The 18,747-nt window shown below is 38.9% G+C and overlaps 1 protein-coding gene across 2 annotated transcripts in view; it reads left to right on the forward strand.

Annotated features, from left to right (window-relative positions):
* Positions 1-18,747, forward strand: part of LOC117432482 (nucleolar protein 4-like) — a 76,464-nt gene that overhangs the window by 18,311 nt on the left and 39,406 nt on the right. The window contains exons 4-5 of one of the 2 annotated variants that reach the window (XM_058991045.1): positions 356-465; positions 18,462-18,603. In XM_058991045.1, coding sequence (XP_058847028.1) covers positions 356-465; positions 18,462-18,603 — 252 coding nt within the window. Of the gene's footprint in view, positions 1-355; positions 466-4,676; positions 4,860-18,461; positions 18,604-18,747 lie in introns of those variants that run through there. The other variant, XM_058991046.1, reaches the window with a different exon arrangement.

Raw genomic sequence — 18,747 nt, forward strand, 5'->3', positions numbered from 1 at the left:
AAAATACAATATGAAATAAGATGCAACAAGTTAGGATTACAACAAGTTATAGCTACAGTGACATATTAGTAGTGCAAGGATTGTGCATTAGCTGAGGATCTAGTAACCTGGTGTGTAGGTCGGGCAATTCCAGTGCATAGCAGGAGGGGTAGATCACCTGCACAGCACCAAAACTCCTGATTTGACTTGTTCACTTTTTAATCTTGATAAAATTAAAACATATTTTGGTGAACAAATTCTGTGTGCAGGTACACTTTGTTGCAGGTGTATTTAATTGATCCAGCTGGATTCTAGTGAGTAGTGCAAGATACCTGGGCTTTACTGTATATAAAACCTCTGAAACGCTTCTTTGCAGAGAATGACCGCCCTGTCTCCTTAGTCCCAGGACTGATAGACTACAACATGCCAATCACCACGACATACCTGAAACAAATGAAGCTGTGCAGCATGGGAGCCAACGAGCAGGTAGGACAGGCACATCCTTGTGTTTCGGGGCACTGTGTGTGGGTATGCGTGGGGCTTAATGCCTATAGACAGTCATGCAGACCTGTTCCTAAGTGTACTCCCCATGGTTTAAAATCACGTTTCATTTCCACCACGTTTCCTTGACTTTGCGAACTCCTGGACAATAGAGCAGCCTGCTCCACAGTGTGTGCTGTGCAGAGGGCATTGTGGGGTGGAATACAAACCATGCATGCTGTGATACCAACACGCCCTCAGATATAAGCAGTACAGCTGGGAGTTGGTAATGTCGTGACGAGAATGAAGTGCACATTTTGGAGTGCAATGTTCTTTAGTTACCGACTCATCTATGTATTTAAAAGAATGCCAGACTTCAGAACTGTTATCCTATACGTCCGGGGATTCTATCAGATTCTAATAGAGGGATGAGAAGTGGGAATGGTAGGGAGTGCACCCCACTGGTACAATGTGGCCCCCTGCTGGTCATATGAGTGGTGTTTTTTTTTATCTTTGAAGGCAATTGAGCAGGTAGAGGCTGCACAGCCTCGCATCACATTTGGAGACGGCTAAAGGGGAAAAATAAAAATGACACCACAAAAAGGCCCATGTAATAAACAGAATTTGGACAGTAAGTAAATTACCTAAACACAGATTGGACGGTAGGATCTGAGCTGAAGAAATAGTCGCGGGGTGTCTTTATTACATATTTCATATTTTAGAAAAAAATGGATGTAGATGACACAATGTTTCTCATAAGCTGTTTAAACAGAGTGCTGAAAAGCAATTAAAACAGCATTTCAACAGGTTGTCCTGTTCCTGAAATAGCATGAAGGCTGTCTGAGCTGCTGCTTCTCTCCTTGGCATTCCTGGGCTCCAGTATGTTTTCATAACAGGCTTTCTATCAGTCTTTAACATTCTCCAGAGCCAAATTCAATAGAACCAGACAGGAAATGGCACACAATAACGTTATTCAGGGGGAGGAGGGTGGGGGTAGAGATACCCCACACAGATAGCAGAGCAGCCTGCAGTATATTAGGACTTGGTACTGGGGAGCTACAGAAACCTCACAGATAGACAGGGAGATAGGGCCTGTTTTGTACATTTAAGCAGTCACTGGGTTTAAATGTAAAGTAAAAAGAGGAAGCTGCAATACTCTGGGATCTGGGTCCAGTTCAATACAAGAACAGAGGAAATGACACATCTCCTTCCTTTTGATTTGTGCTGATGTGTAAAGGTTGCCTAGGGTAAAAATTAGCCAATATTCTCATCTTTATCTCTCTTGCACTGCCCTTTAATTAAAATTGAAAGCACCAGAACTAGCAAAAAAAAAGCACCTTTGATGTGTGTGTGTGTGTGTGTGTGTGTGTGTGTGCGTGTCTCGCTGTACACCCTAACTCAGTATGTAGTAAGACAGTATACAGCAATGGCCAAACGTTTTGCAACACCTAGATATTTTTATTTAAGACCATGTAATCAAAGCAACTACAAAATGATATTGCAAAAGTCTACCGGAAGCCATAATAGTAGTACAGTATTTCATGTTAGATTTTAAAACTTTTTTTTCAGCTTTTCGTAAGGTATATAGAAAACTACAAAGGAGGAACCTTAAAATGTGACATGAAAATGTTCTTTGTTTGAAGATGGTTTCGATGCACAAATAAGCCCCATGTCAAATGTACCTCCCCCTGGAAAATGAACTTGGTGAACATTAATCCTGTGATGTGCGATCTTTTCACTTAAAAAAAAAAAAAAAAAAGTAACGTCATTTTAATGTAAAGCTATGTGCAGCATTTTGAGAAGTTTTACACGAAGGCGCTATATCAAAATAAAATTGATTGATTGATTGATTTAGAGACCTGTCCTGGGACATGACCTGCTATGTGTCCACATTGCCTCTAGGTAGCGCTGTTTCACAATAAATGCTGAGCAGCAGCAATGGGAAGGGTACACAAAAAGGAAAAATAATTTCCACAGTTTGCTGGGATATAAGAATGAATTGATCACATTGTTTAATGCAATTAGGCAACTGTTTCTGTTTCAAGGAAGTTAATAAAAAGGTGTTGTCCTTGTGAAGGTCTATTGCTAGATCATTGCAATTATGTTGACCTACACATGCAAATGCTCATCAACCTATTCCCATTTTTATGACACATCCTTTATTGTGCAGTTGTTCACAGTGATCTGCTACAAAAACAAACTGGTATAAAACAAAGCAGAACCTTTTCCTGTTTATACTCTACATCACTCGAATGTCTCTATAGTGAGGAGTTCCTCAAGAGTGAATTATACAGCCTTGCATTATCCTCCTGTAAGGTAGACTTTAGTGTAATGCATATTTTACCTTTTTTCCACCGTTGCTATATGATTCCTGTGCCTCTCTCAAGCAGAGCTAACAGAGATCTCTACTTATGATATTCTATAAAGGGGTTTAGTTGAAACCAAAAATTAATTGAGGAGTGGTGTTGCCTGTGTGATTCGGTGAGATCCTCACAGATCACTGATCTCACCAATGACCTCAAATTAAACATTGCTTAGACCTTGTATTACACTCTGGGAGGTGTATTAGAAGGCTGACCTCAAAGGACAATAGCTGTTATCATTGTCCACCTCCCTGCTGCGGTCATTAAACTGCTGTGAAAATTAAACGCCTGAAAGAAAAGGCTCTGTTCTTAGCTAATGCACATTCTTAGAGAGGATACAATAACGGTATAAGCCAGGCAAGGAACTACTGTACTCAACTGAACTGCTCCTGGAATAGTTTTTTTTCTCTTGCTAGTTTTATACATTTTACAATTATTTTCTCAGATTTTTATTATTAAATAAATAAAAAAAATGTTAACAATAACATGCATTAGGTAAAACTTTACATTAAGTAGATGGAAATCGCATGCAGTTCTAACTGAATAATATTTTTGCTATTGAATGAAATGATCATCAGTTTGTTCTAAATTCCACACTTATATAACATCCCTTATTTGTGGGGACTGCCACTGTTTTAGAGTGTTACACAATGTTAAAATACAATGTATTTATTTAAAATGTATTTATTTCTTTCAAATTTAGCATGTCCAATTATTCTTTGCCCCTGTTTTTCTCCAGTCTGACATGTATGGGTCTGGCCAGTAGGGGGAGCACTAGCGCAGTGAGGTGAAGCAGTCCCTGACGGTTTTTTTTAAATCTCCCTAACCTGTTGAAGCGATAGGGCCAATGCAAGATAGCCAAGATCAAAAACCTATATAAAAATGAGTGCAATTAGATTTACTACTCCTCCTTGATCTTTCAATTTTCTCCCAGTAAAACACAAATATAAACTCTATTATATAAGAGTGTTTTAGATAGTACTGTAGCGCTGGATGAAATTGCTATCGGAAAAAGAAGGCAGAGCTGTATTGGTGATGTAGTTTATTTGCTAGGATATATATATATATATATATATATATATATATATATATATATATATATATATATATATATATATATATATACGTTGGTACCAATATAACCCCCTCTATTCATTTCAACAGCACGCAACACATTTTGATGAAATGTTTCAACACTGGGGTGCTACAAATGAGCATTGCTGCGTTGAAGAGGCTGTTGAAATTAAGACCGTCTTCAAGTATCTATTAAAACGGATCTGTTGAAAAGACTGGCAAAAGATATAACCACTGGAAGCTATAATGAAGTCAAAGAAGGTCCGATTTAATAAAGATTACAGCAAAATTGCAGAGTCAAAGAAATGTCTTCAGTTGTATATTTAGACCAGGGAAACAGCAAAGCGTTTTAAAAACGAGCCCTCCTGTAATTTATAAAGCTGCTGCAGAGAATTGGGGGTTACGAACCAGGCAAGCGCTTTGTACTTTTGATGACGAATGACTGCACCTGCCCGCGTGTTATTAAAACAAGCAACTTTCTTCTTCTTTTTGAATATTAATCTTCCCAATGAATTCTAAATTGAAACTCACCTGACAGATCAAAAACGTAAACTTAGTTAGAAAAAATTTACCACTGGTGTGAACAGCAGGCAAACTTCTCAGAAATACATAGGGCATGCATGCACTCACTCGCCTTGCCGTATTCTTGTGTATTTAATTAGACAGGAACGGCAAAAAGCTAAATAAAATAATGCAAACAAGGGGGGATATCACAATTAAAACACTGGTTACCATACTTCACAAGACTCTATAATGTTTGTGTCCTTTGGACGGGGTGTGACGTACCAGCACTGGTGCACGCGGAGCCCCGCCTCCATCTTCTGGGCTGGATGTCAGTTTTAGTCTCAGTGTGCTATCCTGTCTCTCAGAATAGCAGGATATTGTTTAAATATTAAAACGCGGAAAAGAAGGAGAAATCGTTATTGTGGTTGTTTGATACATCTAAACGGTCAGGCGTTGAAGGTAAGCCGTCATGTTGTTAATGCTGTATTTTTTGTGTAAAGGTTTATTTCTATTTTGAGAGCCTTGTGGAAAATAATGTTGGGCTGTGAAACTGACCAGCCCTCCCTCCCTATCTCTCTCTCTCTCTCCTCCTCCTCCTCCCCCTCTCTCTCGCTCCTCGCAGACGAGGCGTTTTTTTGGTAGATGTGCAGTTTTGGAAAATTGAATCGGTGTTAAGAAGCAGGTCCCCTTTTTTATTATGAAAATCTAAAATCGATCCAACGTGTTGTTTGGAGAATTGATACACTTCCTAAATTGTATTGTGTGTTTATTTATCAGGGGATGCGTAACGCGTACCATTTAGTATTTGCATCATTAAATTGTTGCGTGTTTTTTTCTTTCAGAGCTTTACATGTATTTCCTGCAAATGCATAGTACTGCAGTCAAAAAGCTTCAAATGTTATATTAACTTGTTACCTTACTGAAATAAAACAATGATCTGTATTGCTCGGTTCACATGCAGTGCTATATTTCAACTTTTTAGCTAAATCATTTCTTCATATTGACAAAACATATGATGTGTTGTATTCATTTTGAGATACAGAACATTACCTGTTTTGTGAGGGAATTGAAGCGCATTTAAAAACATAGAGCTTATTTTTGCATTTTTTCATTGTTAAATAGTTGAAATCTTCATTTCCTTATGGGATGAAGAGTGAAGGGCAGCTCAGCCTCCCATATACATTAGAACAATAGAGAATGTGCAATTAAGCATAATACAAATAAAACACATGTATGTGTGTGTGTATGTATTATTACTATTAGTCTCATTGTTCTTTTGAATGCTCTTTACACAGTACCGGTGTACAGTAAAACGCTCGGTATTACAAAAAATATTAAATATTAGGCATAAATCGGAGTAACCTATACCAAAGCGTACTGTATTATAGGTGAGTATTTATAACAACCTTATTTCTAAAAAGATTTCACGAATACGTTCTATAGCTTTTCAAAATTATGAACAACACTAGCTGCGTTCTAATTTCGTTAGGTTTCAGTTTAAAATTCCATTTAAACGCTATAGATAATGAGCTCGGATCAGAGACTGTTGAACAACAACACTACTATCTTTGTCCCAGCACGTATTCTTTAATATTAAATGTAATATACATGTTAATCTCTCTTTGAGGGTTGGTACTGAGGTTTAATGCAATCTTAAATTTCTTACATGCTTCATGTTTTGTTTCATATAGTGTTGTGCCCCCCCCCCCCCCCCCCCCCCCCCCACACACACACAGAGGCAAGGTACAAATCGATATACAAACTGAAGGTAAATCAATATAAGGCATTAATAAATAAAATAAAATAAAAATATTCTCCAGTTTTTTTAAAAGTTGTATTTCCATGTTTTTTTACTTGTCTGTGTAAGATACTAGTTCTGAGTTAAGCTCATGAGCTGGACATACAGTAGTAGAACGGCACACTGGTCAGGAAGCTCACAAACCATATGGCTACATGTTGTACACACGCAATTAGAAATACAAACCTAAACCAAAAATTGTAAAAATTTAAGCACCCTTTCATTTTCAGCACCAATTAGGTTTACATATGCCAGTTACTTTGAAAGCTGTAAAACCACATTTATGGCAGGTACAGTTATAAATCTTTTCCCCATTTTGCAATATCACTTCCCTGCTATCAGCCTCTTGAAACTATATATTTTTTTTAATGATTTAGTACTAAAAAAAAAAAAAAAAACTGGGACATTTGAAAACACTTTGTATATCAAGCCCTACAGAAAAGTTGACCATGGTAAAGTCATTTTTCCCCATGTGTTCTAGACCTTTGTGTGTATTACTGTATCATGCTTTTGCTATGCTTTACTGCACTTTGAGTTTTCACAATGGCAAGCTCAGCACTGGGCTTATAAAGTTCAATGTCATTTAAAATCATTTTCACCCAGCGTTGACAAAGGTATGTTGATAGTGTAAAGGCATATTTTACTTATTAAATGCAGCCTCGTTGTTTATGGTTCAAATTGTGGCAGTACATAATCAATGGGCTGGAGTGGGCAATAGGGACAATAAATGAGTATTACTGTACTGACTGAATACTACAATGTGGCTGCCAACATATTCATTGAGACGCTAAAACTGTTAACTCTTTCAAAACTGGAAAAAACACTCAGAACCACCTTGTGTATGCCAATTTATGCATACACAAGGGGTTTCTTTCCTTAAAGTGACTTGGTGCTGAAAGAAATGTGGAAAATGGCTGGAGGATGGTGGGTTAAAGACATGCAGTAATTGGGTATTGTTGTTACCTTTCATTTTAAATAGGTATAGAGCCCAATACAGTGTACTTTTAGTCATAAGTTAAATAAATAGCCCTATATGTATGATTCATGAATCATTTTGCAAGCATATCTAAAACACTGTTGGTTTACCTTTTCTACTTTGCTTCCCTGAGCTACAGTAGAGCTTGCACATGACAGCCATAACCTCCGACTGCTGCAGGTGCTGTCGTAGCAGGAAAATGCATGTTTATTTAACGGAGGGACAGCATGACAAGAAGGCTTCGTGGAGGGAGGGAGGGCAGCTTGTGTGCCGGACACTAAGACCACACTTAGGAAATGTAAAAAAAAAAAATGGATTGCCAATAGGGTCTTGAGTGTGAAGTACAAGTCACAGGAGTGTAAACTAGGTAAGAATATATTAAATGTTCTATTGAACAGGATAGTGGGGTACTGAAGCTTTAAGTAGAACTGAAAACATCCTACCTGTAGTATTCTATATTCTATCATTTATCATTTACTGGTGGGATAGTGACCCTGCGTGAACCACCTGATTGCCTCACTTGGTAGGAGCTGCCAGCTATGCCAGACCTCTTTCATAAATGATGAATAATGTGTAGTGTAATGCTTTTCAATCTCTCAGCCCTATAATGGTATAATTCCTGGGGGACGCAAGTGCAGAACTGGAGCACAATGGGACGATTTGTAGGCTTCAAATCCGACTCCAGAAAAAAGTCACAGGGCCCAAAATAAATTACCGTAAAACAAAATGAAACAAAAAAAAAAAAACAATCTTCCCTTCAAGTACAATAAATGGCCACAATAACTCAGTAGCACACTGTAACTGTGAGCCAAACTGTGGGTCTGACATTATAGTAAATCGAGACTCAAGTGGATTGATAGAACAGGAGCTGCCGGCATTAACCTCTTAACCACCAATCGGTTTTTGAGAGTTTTGATATCTGCAATCTGAAAAAGCTTCTGTTTGTACAGTAACGCACCTCATTTTGGACGCATTGACAGTTGTATCACCGTAGTTAAAAAGGGACAGGGTGGAGGATCAGAGCATTAGTTTTAGGTATTTAAAATGAGCAGACGTCATAATCTCAGATATTTAAATTTTTTTCTTTTTGCAGTCTGCTTGGCTGTTTCTGAATCTGCTGAGGAACTACAGTATTCCCCCGTTAGCCAGTCTCCAGTGCTGTGTGGCAGTGGTTTCCATCGTTTATGCCATGCCCCACTTGGTGCTTAATAGGGCTGTCATCAAGTGCCCTCAGCCCTCAAACGCATCACTGATGATGGGGGAGTTGTTCTTTGGAAGGCAGCCTTTGTGTGCGTTTAGGAATCAACAACAAAGAAACTAGGTTAGCTTCGTGACCCATTAAATATCCCTGTTATTTGTTGGGATCCCATGTACTGTAGTATAACAAAGCTTTATTTAAACACGTGTGCGTCCCTTCCTTATTGGTTGATGATTACCATTTCCACACCTTTACCTGGAATTGTCTGACATTGCCGACACTGCATTGCTCCTGTAGTCTCTTTACAACCTGGCTTGGAATATCTGACTTTGCATATAGTTATTTTATACATAGCTTGGATCTGGACAGATTTGAAAGCAAAAAATGGATCAATGAATGGGAAAGTAAATATTAACTAAATACAGTTTTAAATCAGTGGAAGACGGTAGTTATTGCTTCTCTGTAGCTGGAATAGGTGGGCAGCTGCAGCCAGCGCTTTACCAGGGCTGAACCTTAAAGTAAACCTGTGCCATTGTGATATTTTTTAAACGATCATTTTATTGATCCGATTCAGCTTTCACAGGGTGTTAAATGATACCATTTGAGCCTACAATGTGCAGAAGATTTGTATTTAAAATGTCTACAGAAATCAGCGCTTTCATAGCAGGTTCCATAGTTTTGGGGCTTTTCTTAGAGGTTTCTCAGACATCCGCAGTGAAATGCATACTGTACCCCTTATGTCCTGATTAATGTAGACAGATTAGGGTCTATTTTAATCCTAGCAACACCAGCACAAGCACTTCCATTAATGCGGATCGCTGTCTGTTAAAGCACAACAGCAGGCTGTAAATAACCTCACTTTGAAGCATTGTATTTGTGGGAGTCTTTGTAACAGTGTAAACAGGAATAACATTGTGGGGTATGGGAATTTTGTCAAGTTTGCCTGGTCCGTATACTGAACACACCACAACTCAAATACTCTACATAACGTTAGGGGTAGCCAAGTCATTCAGATGTATTTTCTGTTCTTTTTGCGTGTTTTATTTTCAATGTTTTTGAAAGCTGAGACACGGAAGGGCTCGCATTTCTGTAGTCTTGTTGCTTTATATCTTCTTTAATGTAGAGTCAGCAGTGTGTTGGCGACTCCCATGCAAGATGGGCGAGGTCAACACCATCAGTTAAATTCAATCAAATTTCCGTCTTCAACTGTCAAAGGAAATGTTTTTCATTTTCTCTACAATTCATATATATATACACTCTGTGCTGGCTTATATTTGAGTACTATTAAAGCAAACCCGATTTTTAATATCCTACACAGGATTATAGCAGTATAGTCAGCATCCCCTGGAAAGCACACACTGTGAGCTAAAAACAGAAAAAAAGTAATAAAACCCAGGGCAGCAAGGCCTGTGCAACATGTCATGCTTTTGTCCTAGGCTTATTTCAATAATAACATGAGGTACTTTGTTCATAAATATGAATTCTAAAACAGTTATTATTATTGTTATTATTATTATTATTATTATTATTATTATTATTATTATTATTATACATTTCTATATTTATTTTACAATAAGAAATAGAGAACAGTGTTTTTTTTCTTAATTTCTAATTCATCTTTCTAATGTAAAGCACATTCAGTAGTTAATAGCCTGTGTTGAAAACAAGCTTATTCAATATTTCCAGTTCTTATTGATAGTTTTCCTGTTCTAACAAGCCTAGATATAGACTACATCTCGCTGTAGACTCTGTAATATTGAGAACTACAGAGGTAATAGAAAAACTGAACCTGGTGGAATTCATCTGAGAGAAATTCTGAGCTGTGTAATTTACCTGCTGGGTAAAGACCAAACATCCATAGCAAAATGTTTTCCAAAGGGTCCTTAATACTGTATGCATTGTGTCTACATTGCTTTCCAATGTATATGTTACAGTGAAAGTGTGACATCAGTGACTGTAGAATCACTCAAATTGGCCAGTGGATGTGTGAAACATTGAGAAAACTCAAATGTCATACATTCACCAGGGATTGTATAGAATCACTGTGGTAAAAGAGATGCGTAGATGCCTTTTTATTTACGTTTTATAAATTATATGAACATTTTACATGCATTTATAATTATTACATTATAATTAGTTTGAAGATTAAGTTGTTCCCCATATGTTCATTTTGTTTAATAAATAATTGAATACTACAAGTCTCTATGTTTCTTGTATTTTGCCTATATTCTGACTGTACTAGCTTATAAGATTGGTCATTGGTTTGGACTAAATTATGTGTGCTGTAATACAGTACAGCAGCTCCTTTATTAATACAAATCTATTTTCGTTTTAATTGTGTTATTTTGTAGGATTGTGTACATTTCTCATACTTTCACTAACATGTGACAGTGAATGTGTACAATCACTTTTTACAACAGAGTTCAATTTCATACATTCACTAAACTGGCCAGTGATTGTATGGAATCACTAGGGATTCTATTCAATCACTGGATTTCACACTTTCACTGTAACATGTGTAAGTTCTAACAGGCCTTGGTGCTTCAGTAGTACTGTAGTAATTGCTCTGTACTATTCCCATTTAATGTAACCTAAAAATTTTACAGTAAATTATCCTTTTGGAGCAGGCTGATGTACTTCGAATCTGAGCCTAATTTGTGTAGGTTGATCACAAACGCCTCATTGAGCTTGGCCTCTTTGTTTATGAGAGGAATTGCTCTTGAGTGTGCCTGCTCTGTCCTCGGTACAGCTCAGTACAAGGCTGTCCTTCAGCTGGTCAGAAAAACTGAAGCAGCATCCCCGGCCACCAGGAACTTGAGCTTGTGCTTTGTATTAGCCGTGTTCTGTTTGACAGCATTGGCTTTCTTTGAGTCACACTGCACTCTGTTCCTGTTTAGACCTTGCTTTGCGGCGACACAGGAGGGAATCTCAGTTGTTGAAGTTATTTGAAGAACGATGGAGTGCACAGATGAGATTGAGTGCGTTAAAGCGTACTGTATACAAATACATCCATTAGCTTGTTACAGCCTCTCAAAGTCCATTTTTCTATTTGTAGTTTTAAAATGAAATCTCATTTGTATGTACAGTACAGAATAACAGAACAGGTTCATGTTCTGCAGGCTGGTGAGAGAAAGCCCAGAGCAGGCATTTTGATGTGCCCACTTTGAAGTTCCTTATTCAGTGCCTGCATGCTGTCTAGAGAATGCAAGGAACCTTAAAGTTGACAGGCCATCCCTGAGCTGGCCCAAGACATTTCTACTGAATCTAGTGCTGATACTGTACAGAGTGCACACTACAATTATACAGCAAGATCTACTGTTTTTATTTTAAGTTTGGGGCGTGCTGGGATTTGTAGTCCCTCATTTCAGTGCTGGTTGTAACTGACACAGAGCTTGTGAATACACTTTTCAGATCTGTTTTGCCAGTATGTGATTGGTTATTAACATTGTCTCCTTTCCTGTGATATAGATAGTCTTCAAAACAAACTTAACGCTTTTTTAATGCTCCTCTATTTTGTGTCCTTTCTGCTTGATCGGGGACTTTGCAACTGTCAGCTGAAATTCTTAGTGTTTTTTTTGTTTTCTTTTCAGAAATCCCATTCTATAAATTGGCCAAAGTGAAGTGTATAGTGTAAGGGTTTTCATTTCTCAGTGCATGCAATACATTTCTCAAGAGTATGGGTAGCTATTGACACCCCCCTTGTCAGATTATATGGTTCTCAATTGATTGACAACCTTTCACCGGGTGCAGATAACACCAACAATACCCTCTTGTGCTTTGTGCCTACATGTTGTACAGTATCTCTGATCACACACTGCAGTCCTGTCAATGACCATCCGCTTTGCACTTGTCAGCCCCAGTGTGACATTGCCCTGGTTTCATCCTGGAGATTGTGAGATCAAGGTGGTCCACAACCGAGGTGCATGTTACTGGAAACATGCCGTTGGCTCCTGGTGGTCAGTTAGCTTTAGTGCTTGCTGGAGTCAGCAATGAACAATGCATGCAAAGGTGACAAGGGTGAGGTAATAAAGCAACACTGGTTCAAAAGCGCAATCGCAGGCTATGATCTCCAACAGTCTCTCAGTAGACAAAGCCAGCTTTGAGAACACACCATTTTGGTGCTGTTTAAGGTTGTGTACCATCCTTGGTTATACTTTTTTGCTTTTTTTCTGTAATTGGTTTCACAAAATTATTGAAATGATTCCAAACTTGCCTATTCCTCTTGTACTGTACCGCACCTTCATATTTGTAGCTGCCAGCTGCATACTACATGTATGCCGTTAATTAATCCAAGGAGATCAAGCTCGTAAAATGTGGACCGCTGGCAATGCGCTCAAATACAGGTGCAATAAAAGATCGGGACAGCGCTGGTGCTCCGCTTGCATTTCCTGTTAATAACAATATGTTCCATTCATGCTGTGTTCCCAAGGTGGTAGGGTTTTAACAACATTTGGGAATTTGGAGAACAGGCAGAAATTGCAGTGTTATAAAGGTAGTGCTGCTTTACTTTTACACAAGTAGCATTGCCATTGGTACTGTAGAAGTGGGTTTGACGTAACCTCGATGACAGCTCTAAATTGAGGTGAATTGAAGTGAATATTCAGTTTAAAAGATGTACGAACTGCTTGATTTTTTTTGCGAAGCCACAGAAAAAGCTACAAACAGACAAACAGCAAGAACTCCTGTTCCAAGTTCAGTTCCATCCCCTAGAGCGGGGGTTTCCAACCCTGGTCCTGGAGGGCAGGTGTGCCTCCTGTTTTTTGTTCTAACTGTACACTAAATTAATTAATTAGACCAATTAAGATTATAATAAGCACTGAATTGGTCCAGTTAAGTGATTTAGAGTACAGTTGGAACAAAAACCAGGAGGCACCGTCTCTCCAGGACCAGGGTTGGAGACCCCTGCCCTAGAGAACCATTCCTCCAGTCGCTGCACTCCATTTCTTCCTTCTCTCTCCCTGTTTGGTGTGTTTCCGGTGCTGCTGGACATGCTGCTGGTTTAGATGGTGTAATTCATAGATCTGGACTCTGGGGACGTGCACATTATGGATTTCTTTTCATATTCCTGGTCTGTAAATGTGCTGCATGTACAAATCCTATATCATATTGAATACTAGCTATACAGTACTGTACTACCCCCATTAGGGTGCAGGAGAGTTGAATAATTTACACCATCAAAGAGGATCTTATCCTGGGCAGACTGGGAGTATCTTCCGGTAAGCCCAGGAGATCATATCGACACCTCATAGTCTCATGCTTTTTGAAATACAGAGGTTTTTTTTTTTTTTCCCAAAACCTGCTTCACCAAAATTCAAGCTCCAAAGATCCAGCATATAGCAAGTACTACAAAGTTGTATCAGCAATGTGTAGCACACACTTTTGTATGTGCTGTCCTGCAAATGATGAATTTACAATAAATACAGTACAAGCCCTGACCACCAGGGTAGCAGAATGTCCAAAATCTTCGGGACACCTTTATTTACCAGGTGGGAATGTTGGCTTTATCTTTATTATTGTAGCAAATCCTTCGGCGCACATTCAGCAGTCCTGCTGACCACATCTTCTGTATACAGAAATATGTATTGTTTAATATAAAAAATACAAGCTTTTCTACAATATGTTTTCACAGTGCACTCCACTGCTGTTTGGCTGTACAGTATAATGGTCTAATAGTGAGCAATAGACTGTAGTATTCAGAAGCTGTATGTTTGGCTCTCCATTCACTATATTGTAGTAAAGTTACATTAGCCAAACTTTTATCAGTGGCACTGTTCATGCATCTATGTACTGTGTACCAGTACTGTACCAATAATTTCCCTAAAACCTGTAAAAACTGTCACCACTTTACTTACTGGTACTCGTCATTTCTAAATAATATTGACCTGCTGCAGAATGTAGCTATTGATTGAACTAGGAAGTGCACTTGTAAGGTCTGTCTTTGGACTCTGGGCAAAGATAGTACAGGGATGTTGGATAATCTAAAGGGTATTTTCAGCATTAGATTGATCAATACTCTGCATTGAATGCTGCTGTTTTATTTCAGTTACAATTGCTGTAACATGCAAGGTAAGCAAACCTGGTAAGATCCTGACTAGGGGAACTGCTTCAGAACCAATAAGAGCTTCCAGTACCTACGGCACCATGTGAGTGAAGAATGAAGGATAAGTGTGGCACATACAGTAGTGTTTATATGTTTAGCTCTCTTCACATGCTGCATTTGTAGTAGATTCCAATGAATTACACTCTTATGGTCTGTAATGTTCTCAATGTGACCAAAAACTCATAATTCACAATCTGTAGTTGTTTATTCTACAGCATAGTACATTCCAGTCTTGACTTGACATTGGTGTGTATTGGGACAGTAACTATTTGTGATCCACCTCTGGGGAAGCACATACTTACAGTATAGGTCATGGTGGTGTGGCAAGGAGTGTCCTAACATACATGGATTATTTCCCAGTAAACAGGCATTAACATGAGCATCACACTCTCATATCGTACAGGACTGTCGGTCAATGCGTTACTCTAGTCAGCCAAACCGTTTGATTGGGATAGCAAATGCCTTAAAAGCAGTCTGTGTGGAAATGTTTATAATCCAAACCTTGATAAAATATTATTGCATTGAAAATGAGGCAACTGATCTAACCACACTTTTATTTTTGTATTTTTTTGTGTAGGATTTAAGAAGGCAGAGCTTTTGAATGAACTTTTACAATAGTCTGCACTCCTCCCTTGACTGTTTAAGCCCCTTTCACACTGATACTTCTACCTGGGTCCGGACCCGGGTTCTGGCTACCCGGGTCACAATCCTGCATAGTGTGAAACCACGTACCTGGGTCGACATGGATGTGGGTCAACACGCTTTGACCCAGATTGAACAAGACAAAATGAGCGATACAAAATGCATGACGGCCAACGAAATAACAAACAGCCACGCCTGCGTGAAGGTTTCACTTCTGCAAGGAACGTTTTTGTTTATTCTGTTTAACCATATTTTTGATACGTGTATTGTGTACTTGTGTCTGTCACCCAGGTCAACCCTGCTTTATCAAAAGCAGTGTGAAATCAGGGCTAGGCTGGGTAGAGCATGCCAGTGTGAATGGGGCTTTAGAATGTCCTCATGATGTTACAGTAATGTGACTGATCTTACAAGGGTTTGAGTGTACTGTAGTCTGGAAAAAGAAAAGTAAATGTCTCTCAGTCCATCCATCTGTACGTGCTTCTGTCTACAGAAAAAACTACAGTACAACTTTGGCATACATGCATGTGTTGTGTTACTGTATGTTACTAACTTGTCTTCCAACCAAAGCATGGCATTATTAAACACTGACTGGGCTTTCTCATTTGGCACAGGCAGCAATTCATCAGGAGATGATAACAGTATAATTTGCATATAGATGAGGGGAATACATTAGGGAGATCATTAATAAACAATACAAATCATAAAGGTCCCAGAATTGAGCCTTGGGGGATCACTGCCCTGAGATGAAAATATACTGTACATAGTGAATATCAGGTCAAAATTGAATTCTCCCAGAGATGTAAGATTTTCACCAACTAAGTGGAATATCATTGCATCCTAATTGAAAGGAAGTTTGGTACAACATTAGATGATGATCCTCAAGATGAAACGCTTTAAAATGCTAAACGGGCTATTCGACAAGTAAAGGCTATAATCTCTGTGTCTTTGAGAGACAACACAAGCCAGTAAAGTTTCTTTGATTTGGGCTAGATATATATTTGTATAGTCTCTCCGTACGACATGTATGTATACATTTAAACTTACTTTAATATGTCCTGGATGGAAGACAGGACAACACATTTGAATGAATACAAATATGTTTTTAAAGAAAGCAACTTTACAGCATATTCCAGAAGCTCGATTTACTGCCTTACTGTCTCAAGGCCGTGGGGGCCAATGATCTAAACAGTGATAGATCCTAATACCACCACCCTCAAAATCAGCCCATGGGGGACACCCCAGCTGGATCACAGTTAGAGTGCCATTATTTAGACCCACCACTGTTTAGATCATTAAAATAGACCCCAGTGTGGGAAAGAGCGCTGTTCAGTGCTCCAAGAGGCTGTAGTCAACCTACCTGCCTACAGTAAGTGGAACAGCAGATGAACTACATAGAGGGCAGTCTGGTCTTATGCTGAGAGCTGAGGACCAGGAGCCAGGGGACCCAGTTTCAACTGTAAGTCTGACAGCCACCAAAGAGTGGGCTGTCCTCGGATAAATTCGTTTTATGCTGACGTTAGTGGTGGTGTTTTTTAATATTTTATTTAAAACTTTCTGAGTTCATATATCGCCACGTCATGAAAAAAAAACAAAAAAAAAAACTAGACTTTGGATTCATAGTTTCAATATCAGCACAACATTTAAATAAGCAAAGTCACTTTCATGTGTGAGATTAGATGATGGTTATATGTGCCCATGAGGCTAAACTTATTTTAACCTACTATAGTTTTAAAAGGCTACTAAATCCCTAAACATTAGCACTCTTACTTTGTTATGAGGTATAATACCTACAATACCATAACAATGCCTCCTGTACTTCCTACCTATTGAAAATGTGTGTCTCTATTGAAAAAGTGTCTCAGCCAAATTCTGTAACGTGAATTCCTTCACACTGAGCCCTTGTTCCGTCATGCTGGAGACCGAGTAGGATGCATTAATAATGTAAAAGCCAATTTGCAAGTTAAACACGTTAACCAATTGGACTGCCTGCTGGGCTGGCAGCCCTGTCCCTTGGGTGACTGACAGTGTGTAAGCCTGATGGGCTGCACACTGCTGCTGCTGCCCCTGCGTGTCATTACCCAGCACTCCCATTGGTGAGGTGCCACTTAGCAATGAACTGAGCTGGGGGGGGTTCTAACTGATGTCCATCGAGTGATCCCCAAGTAGCTTTTAACTCAGCTGAAGTCATAAATCAACTGGATCTGATTACATTATTAATAAATATGTATATGTAATTTAATTTGGCCAGGGATACAGCAAAGGGATTCTTTCTCCTTATAATTTAATAACAGGTCAGAGAGATATTTTTATAGTTTTGGACTATCCTACCTATCCTGCTGATCGGGGTTGTGAAACCAGCTATGAAATTTAAACCAGCCCTCACGTCAATTCTGCAATATGCTGTGTCATATTCTCTTTATGTTTTTCAAATTGTTCTGTTTTTTCCTAAAAAAATAATAGTGGGGTTGCTTAGTTCACTTTGGCAGTTAATTTGAAACTCAACAATAGAGTTAAGATTAATTTACCCTTTGTTTCATTAGAAGATAGACAGGGTGTCATTTTGTTTTAAATTGCCTGCGGACTAAAGAGATTGGGAAAACATAAGTGCAGTTCTCTACCATGTACCACACAGTGGCTAGCTGCTGCTACAGTGTAGAGAATTTCAGCAGTGGGATATAGCATTGTGGATGCACAGGCTTAAAGAACAGATGAGAATGAAAATGTATTGTATACTGTAAAACTGTGGTCTTATACTGTATATTGCATATTATGGCTGTATTACATGAGAAAACAGCTTTATGCATAATAAGGGGTTATATTTATAAGTGGTTAGAGATATATGTATGCTGTTTCCAGTACATTTGTTTTCCATTTTGCTGTTTGTACTTATCTGCATCTATTTTCCATACCAAGTCACCTTTGTGCAATATCAGAAATGGATGATCCTGTTGTATGTATATGGGTATTGTAATAAACTATTAGAGGTAGAAGTTTGGCAAATAAACAATGCATGTAACCAGTCAAGAGATCATCATATAATCCTGGTGTCTGGGATCCAGAAAGAATAGCTGAAGCTTAAACCGCACAGTAGACCTGCATGCTGCATTTTTTACTTTTAAAATGTGATGCAGAGCTGACTGAATTGAAACGCAACACCATGCTCAGAATATTAAGTGCTGCTCAGTTCAACACCTGGCTGGCATTTCAGCAATAAGCAGGGTGGCCCAGGTGCTGTTCACCCTCAAGGGGTAGCACTCGTCTCCTCCGATAACTCGATGAGTTTTTTTTCATGACGTGGTGGTCTCCTCCATCACTGAATGATGACATGTACTTCCTTTCTCTGGCAGGATGAAAGTTCAGTGAGCAGCGAGGATTTTGATATGACCGACCCCACATGGATGTCAGCTGATCACGGCACCACGACTGACCTGAGCCCCAGCCAAGGAGAGAGAATGCACACACCCCCGAACAGGCACAAAGAGGAGGACGGTGAGCTCAATGCAATACACCATGCAAATGGCAGGGACTTTATTTATAGCTTGATTTGAAGATCAACTCGTTTGTGATGAACATTGGTATGGACATCAAAATTTAGGCCATTTATGAATAATGACAGCATGCATTAGTGTGCAG

This window comes from Acipenser ruthenus, chromosome 18 (assembly GCF_902713425.1).
Source record: "Acipenser ruthenus chromosome 18, fAciRut3.2 maternal haplotype, whole genome shotgun sequence".
NCBI lineage: Eukaryota > Metazoa > Chordata > Actinopteri > Acipenseriformes > Acipenseridae > Acipenser > Acipenser ruthenus.